The sequence below is a fragment of the Papaver somniferum genome, chromosome 6, assembly GCF_003573695.1.
Source record: "Papaver somniferum cultivar HN1 chromosome 6, ASM357369v1, whole genome shotgun sequence".
Taxonomy (NCBI): Eukaryota; Viridiplantae; Streptophyta; class Magnoliopsida; order Ranunculales; family Papaveraceae; genus Papaver; species Papaver somniferum.
In genome coordinates this window covers 86,181,505-86,188,793 of record NC_039363.1, presented here as the reverse complement: position 1 = coordinate 86,188,793, position 7,289 = coordinate 86,181,505, and the positions used below count along the sequence as shown (strand labels likewise).

The 7,289-nt window shown below is 40.6% G+C and overlaps 2 protein-coding genes across 3 annotated transcripts; one reads left to right on the top strand and one right to left on the bottom strand.

Annotated features, from left to right (window-relative positions):
• Window positions 1-698: 698 nt before the first annotated feature.
• LOC113288283 (PRA1 family protein G2-like) lies at window positions 699-1,766 on the top strand. The gene has a single exon (XM_026537272.1). It carries the CDS (start codon window positions 848-850, stop codon window positions 1,418-1,420), a length of 573 nt encoding a protein of 190 aa, XP_026393057.1. The 5' UTR covers window positions 699-847; the 3' UTR covers window positions 1,421-1,766.
• A 1,240-nt stretch (window positions 1,767-3,006) lies between these two features.
• LOC113288282 lies at window positions 3,007-7,013 on the bottom strand. Of its 2 annotated transcripts, none has more exons than XM_026537270.1 (2): window positions 6,837-7,013; window positions 3,007-6,690 (listed from the first exon to the last, which is right to left on the bottom strand). In XM_026537270.1, the coding sequence occupies exon 2, from the start codon at window positions 6,283-6,285 to the stop codon at window positions 3,118-3,120; it is 3,168 nt and encodes a 1,055-aa protein (XP_026393055.1). In that variant the 5' UTR covers window positions 6,286-6,690; window positions 6,837-7,013; the 3' UTR covers window positions 3,007-3,117. The 2 variants fall into 2 exon arrangements, with proteins under 2 accessions (XP_026393055.1, XP_026393056.1); XM_026537271.1 differs by lacking the exon at window positions 6,837-7,013 and having other exon boundaries at window positions 3,007-6,292; window positions 6,493-6,750.
• Between the last annotated feature and the right edge of the window lie 276 nt (window positions 7,014-7,289).

Here is a 7,289-nt window from a genome sequence, read left to right as displayed (position 1 = left end):
CAATCAGACCCCTTCCAATTGCTTTTCTTTCTAAGGTGTTCTTGGAAAGATCGCACTTCTTTTCTATCTGTCTCTGGGTAATTCTTTTCTCCTCAGGACCCTAATTTTCTGTATTTATCGAACTTGATTGTACTCTCAATCTCGATCTAATTTGAACATCCTTTTCGATTGATTCTTAACTACTTTTGTTTAAGTTTTTGTTCTACTATTAGATTGTTTTGATATTTGTTAGTACTTGATTATTATTAGGTTTTCAAGCAATCTTGTGAATTAAGGTTGGTGATTCTAAATTTATTGGTCGAATCTTTTCGGTGTTACGAGTTTGTGTTTTGTGTGTAGTTTTGATTTTCAGTTTTTTAACGTTCAACTTATGATCAAAGCGTTTAGCAAAATAAAAAATGTCAGTTAACAGGTTTAAATGATCTTTGACCAATTTACGACCCAAATACATCAACGGCGTCTTTCACGGCCCAGACTCTCCTGAAATGACTCATCAATAAATGATTTAGTTTGGTTCTCGGTTAGATACGGCGCGATTTCACGGCTTGGAATGGTTTTTGTGCAGGCCCGGCATAGGAGTTGCCCTAATAAAGACTGAAAAGATTCGTCGATTTGACTGAAAAGATTCGTCGATTTCCACCCTAACTTTTGTAAATAAACTCCACCCAACGTAGGGGAAAAGACATTCTCATGTGTTCATACCTGTTTCAAGCGAATGGACTACTTTATACCTTAATTATTGCAAACACCTCCTCTCCCTCTGAGATCCCATCAATTTCCTTCCCCTCAAAGGTTCAAACCCAAATCCCTAAACCAAACAAAGCGAAATAAGGAAAAGAAAAGGGAAATGGCGGCCTCTGTCTACACAACCATACCGATCTCAAGCACTGAAATGATCTCAAGATCATTCCACAACTTATCCGTCTTCCTCTCTGTCCGGCGCCGTCCATGGTCTGAATTCGTCGCCACCGATGTCTTCGACAAGCCTGAATCCTTTGACACCGCTCTTGTCCGCATCAAAAAGAATTCAGAATATTTCAGATTAAACTATGGATTGCTCGTATTAGCTTGTGCACTCGCATCCCTCATTACACAACCTGTTTCTTTGGTACTTGTAGCTGGGGTAATAGGTCTATGGTTGCTTCTCTATGTATTTCGCGAAGATCCAGTTTTTATGTTTGGGGATCAACCGATTAACGATCGTCTGGTTTTGATGGGTTTGGTTATAATCTCTTTATTGACCATTGTCTTCACTGGGGTTTTCCAGACTCTGATGTTTGGTTTGGGCATAGGTATTATTATTTCAGCCATTCATGGTGCTTTTAGGAACCCCGATGGATTGTTCTTAAATGAAGATGAGGCTGCTTCTACTGGTTTTATCGGAAGAGGTGGTCCTAAATTCCCATCTCCATCATCATAATAAGGGATGAAGCTGTGTCAGGAGAATATCCGTGATGGTAACGTATCGTCTGGGCGTTGTAGAGTTCTCGCAACAAGGGGAAAGCTTGCATTTTGTTTGTGTGTTTGTGTTTTCTGGGTTTAGAATTGTGAAGGGAGGGCGTGGTGTTTTGATTTCATAACAAGGGGGTTTATTATGTTCTTGTTAATGTAGTTGTTTCTAATTCTTCTACGGGTTTCAAATTTCTATTCCATTGTGGGCTGGAACTTGCATTACTGACAAGAAAGTTTGCGTATAGCATTGTTATTGAAAAGGAAGTTTGCTGGAAAATATTATTGGTAGAATTTTTATTCATAGAGTTAAATCATTTATACTTGTCTCAGTGTTTGGGATGCAGATAACTGCAGTTTGCGTCAATTACTCTTCTGTAAGAGATTTAGGAGGCCTTTCATTTGTTTCATTTGACCCATCAAAAACTCCCATACCTGGGAGTTGAAGTGTTAAGCCATGCTTGGGTTAGTAAGGAAAAACGTCTGTGATCGTGCAAATACATGATGTTTGCTTTCGACTGATGTATAGTCATGATTTACAACTGATAAGCACTTCTAAATTCTCTGCAAATGCACTTATTGATGTGTCATTTACCATATTCATATCTTATTATTCAAATCTGATTTATGTTGCGAGTGAACACTTGGATTTAGTCCTTTAATTTTCATGTCTATAAACAATTGTTTGCTTCCTGATTCCCACCGTTAAAAATCCATAGTTAAGCTAGTGTAGGTTGTTAAACTGTAAAAAATTCCCTTATCCAGTATCTGTTGGTGGAGAACAGATACCTTTGCACATCTCCATGCTTGGCAAGACAACAAATGAATGCACTATAAACGAGTCGATCAAATCACAGATTCTTCCTACCTGACTGAATGGAGCCTGCCTGTACGGTCCTACGACCACCTCAATACATCTTTGCCATGGTCGACTGCTTAGAGAATTTAGTTCATTTATGACCCATTAGGATTAAGAAACTTGTGCTACCAGTTTGCAGGGTTGTCTGCTTAAAGAATCTCCTCACATTCATATCACACAATCATTTTTGATAGACACTGCTTGCAAACATTTTGTAGTAATTTTACTTCTGCAGCATTATATAACCAACATTATCCATTGTCTAAAAACCTAGTGGTTTGAATATACGTATGAGCTTTTCACCTTATTGAATCAGGTTATTGTGTCTTAGCAAAGACGGATGATTGTCTAGTTCTACAGCGATGTACCTGTGATTCAGATGCGTGTTAAGAAAAACGGGAATGCAATCAGTTCATGGATCAGGATCATGTACTACTAGAAGGGTTGAAAGCTCACGAAGTCGACAGTTTCAGCAATGATTTCAGTTAGGTTTGACTGCTTGCAAGACAAAGCATAACAAGTTAAGCATCCAAACGACAGTGCAATGGGAACAGTTTCAATGGAACTTGGAGGAAGTTGATTATCACTTCCTCATTCTTATGAACATAAACAAACTAGGTTAGCTAAACTTTCTTACCAATAACAGGAACGAAAAGAAAAAAAACACCATTTGTAAAGTATAAACAGAATACCATGGAAGAAAATAATTAGAAGAGGCTTTATATCCAACAAAATGTGATCTTACAATGGAGGAAACAAAACCCCACCAAGTATACAAAGATGAAAACGGCGGGTCTTTATTCATTAACTCACATTTTACTTCTCATTCTTACGAGTCTAGCGAGTGTTTCTTGAGCCGCTAACGTCTGGGCATGGTTGTGGCCAAGCATCACAGTTCTGATACTAATGCAAGTCCTACACAGTTCTTCACCACTGTCAAAATGCCCGCCTCTCAATAGCAACTTAGCTCTGGTCTCGAGCAATGCTGCCTTCAGTAACATCACATCTTGCCAGACATATTCATCTACCCGTATTTGGCTGCACTCTAATTTCTTTGTCTTCTTTTTCCAGCATAGAGAACCATGACACCAGTCCTGTACCTGTGACGCGAACGACTTCTCGACCTCCTCTAGTACGTTTGTGCACACTTTTAGAAGCTCCAATGCTGAGTTGCACCTTGAAAATGTTGTGAAGGCTTGTAATGCTAAAGGAAGTGCTGTGTTCTTGATGAAGACAACCATGTCAACGGCTTTCAGCTGAACAAGTGGAGGCTCAGATTTGAATCCGAAAACAAGAAATGCAGAAGCCCACAGATGGTCTAAATTCACCACTGGATTCCCCATCTGTCTCACACACTCAACCGTAGCCTTGGCAGACTGTAAACCTCCTTTCAGTCTCGCAAATGATTGTGCAATGGGGTGGAACTGAATCCAACAACCAGGCCTCCTGTTTGTTCTTTTTGCTAGCCCAAGCTTTACTAGAAGAAGGGCTGAGTCGACTTGGATCTTCCGTATTTGGGGAGAACAACAAGTAGTACAACAACAGAATGCTGCCATTCTCAGGCACTTGGTCCATAGGCCAAAACGTTTTTTTCTCGCAGGTATCTTTTTAGCTGCAATTGCTAAAAGATTCACAGGAATGGGTGCTGGTGCAAACCAAGCACCAGCAAGAAGCATCCTTGATGCCAGCAAGTTCCTTCTCCCACTTGTTCGCTCCAAGACGAGAGAGCAAAAAGTTAAAAGCCTCATCAAGAAAGGGTTGTTCTTGAAAAACTGTTCTTCTCCGACACTCAAAAAAGAAGAATTATGATCGTCGGCAGATACCTGACTCACTGCTTGGAAGAGTGCAGACGAGGTGATTGCAAGTTCAGAGAGCAATGACCCAATAATCCACAAACCAAAGCTCGAACTTCCCAGTCTGTCTTCAAATGTCCTTAGAATTTCCAACTGCTCAGTCGGGTAATCTTTCCGCCTCCCTCTGATGAGTACCAATGAATCAGCTGAAGGCAAAGGCGTGACCTGCAAAAGGTCCAAATTCATGACGCTTGTGAGTCTAGTGGTAATGATCACATGAGATGCTCCTGTGTTTCTAGGGATCAAGTCATGCAGATCTTTCCCTTCCCACCATTCACTCTCCGTCTCAAGATTATCAATAATTAACAAGTACGGCATGTCACGGAAAATCTCCCTCTTGACTCTTTGAAAAGCTTCAAATTCTTGCTCTTCAAAGCTTCTAATTCTCCCTCTTTCTTTCTCTGCCTCTGCACTCACATCCAAACCTAGAATGATGGACAGGTTCAAAATGTTCTGCCTGAAATACCTAGCTTCTCCGCCCACCCACAGAACCATCTTATATCTTTGTCTATACCTGTAAGCAAATTCCAACGCCATCTCTGTCTTTCCTACACCTGAAACCCCGGTTACACCCACCACGCTACTGAAATTCTTGTTGTTTCCATTCTTTGAAGACGACTTCTTGTGCTTCGGTCTCTTCGATGTGCTTCTTCTGATAACTGAAGGGGGCTCGATCCAAGCTTCTAAAGTAGGCTCCTTGGAATTTCTCACATCCATACTGATGTATCTCCCTCCTACTCCTTTGCTCCCAATGATACTATAATCACTCTCCTCTTCATCTGCCAATAAGCCTTCAGAAATTCCATCTAGTCCTTCTCCTCCTCCGCTCCTCACCACCCCAATGGGCTTTGAACAATCATGTTGTTGCTGTTGTCGCTGATAATGTTGTTGCTGCAAAAAATCCCCACCAGTGCATCCAAAGAAGCTGTTTTCAATTTCCATCAATTCCTTTTCTCTCCCCACGAAGAATCGATTCCTCCTAAATGGCAATTCATCCATCATTATACCATCTGCCTCCCTCTCATTATCATCGCTCTTCCTTCCAAGCTTAGTTCTTAGTATCCCAGAAGCTTTACTGGCACAACTCCTCCAATTAGTGTCATTAGCTTCGAGCTTGAATTCGTCAGACTTTATCAATCCATCAACTGCTTCTTTCCAATCCTTTTCATCATCAACCGAATTTCCGCGACTGAGTAAGTTTGTGATCTCTTCATGGTCTGTATCAAACAACAGAGGTATCAAATTCTTCTTCTGGGCAAAGAACCTGATCTCCTCAATGCTAAAATGGTTAAGGAAGCTAGAACTGGTGACCACCACAACACCGAATGTAGCCGAGCAAATAATCCGATCAGCAATCTCATGACTCTGATTATCCGAGTACTTAGCTCTGTCGGCAACAAAACAAGCTACTCCCTGATGCTCAAGCTCAGATTTGAGCCATTTACAAAAACGAACAAGATTCACATTCTGACCATGGTATCCTATATAAACATCACAGCTCCTGAGCTTGGTGTTGGATGAGGGAGAAACAGAACCCCCTTTTGCGAATGAAACCCGGGGGATGGGAAATGAGAATGAGATCCTAGGAGGAAGAAGAGATTGCTCTTGAGGAATACATGTAGTTACTAATTTCAGCTTCTCATCATCAGTTGTATTAGCAGTCGTCGCGGTTGTGGTTAATGGGTACTCCACCAAGAAATCAAACCTTTCTGGTGGTGGAGTGTAGGAAGTGCTCGGGACGTCGTCGGATAGGGACCCACAATAGGAAACTGGTGGGGATGGAGATGGATGCTGTTGATGCTCAGAGGAGGCAGCAGCAGTAATACTAGTAATGGGAGGAGGTGGCGGTGGTCCTGGGACCACCACCATCCTTGGAGATATGTATGGGGATTGAAGTGCAGAAACAAATGCAGATGATGGTGGAGATATGAGAGGAGAGTTATATGGAGATGATTCAATAGCAGTTTTGAATCTGCTTGGAGAAAATAATAAATCTGAAGGAGTGGTAGATTTCTTACCAGGAGCATCTTTAGCAGTTTCATTTGATGATGATGATGTTGATGTCCTGATGGTCAGAGGTGGATTAATGCATTCTGTTTGAATCTCCTTCTCAGTTGCATCCATTGAAGCACTAGTAATTAATTTGATTGAATCAATTTTTCAGATAAAAAACAAAAACAAAAAAAAATTGAACCCAGATCAAGAATGAACTAGTGAAGCTTTCCAACAATGTAATGTTGTTAGTGCGAAAATCCAAGTCCATCATGACTTCTCATCATCCCAGAATAATAAGTCCTTTGAACTTCTTCCATACCCTATGATTTGACTCACTTGTGAATAATCTTACTGCTGCATTGAATTTGTTGCAAGTAGCTGTTGATCTAGAAGTCTAAGATAATGTCTTCCCCGAAATGACTTTTGGGTCTCCTCCTCCTCTGCCTCCACCTACTTGTTTGTCAATCATTAACTTGAAAGGAAATTTGCAAAAATCTTTGCTCTCTCACTATGAGAAGGAAGGGTACAAGATAGCTAGATAAAAATCAAAAAGAACAGTTAACAACAGAACTCAGTTGCAGAACACCAAATGTAAAAACTGTACAAGAAAACAAACACTAATCAGTCTTGCTCTATTTTAAGCAAATAAAAAGGGGAACAAAAAGTAGAGAGACCCACACCTTTTCCTGCAGAGTACTTCAAAAAAAAAAGCTTTGAGAGAACCAAGCCAAACCATGCTCTCTCTCTCTCTCTCCACACCCAAACAAGCTGTAAAATCTCTAGGAGCAGGGAATCTTAAACACTGCATGGTGTTTGATCTGTAATCATAGTTAGGATTTGAAATTAAAAACATAAACCTAGAGAGAGAGAGGGAAAGAGGTGCAAATAGTTAATGATTTTTCTAATTTTTTGTATTTACGTGGGTATTGACATTTTCTTTTAGTTTTTTAAACATTTGAATATGCTGGGGTTTGGGGTTGTTTATCTCTCTCATCCCTAGTTAGTAAGTTCGCGAATGATTCGTGAATCATTCGCGAATTTTTCCGTATCACGAATTTTACCGTCTTATTCACGTACGTTTGCAACTCCGAACCCAAGTCGCGTATTATGTGGCATTCCCGGATTATTCGTGA

Coding starts and splice junctions, on each gene's coding strand:
- LOC113288283 (XM_026537272.1), top strand. CDS start 848: ATGGCGGCCTCTGTCTACACAACCATACCGATCTCAAGCACTGAAATG.
- LOC113288282 (XM_026537270.1), bottom strand. CDS start 6,285: ATGGATGCAACTGAGAAGGAGATTCAAACAGAATGCATTAATCCACCT.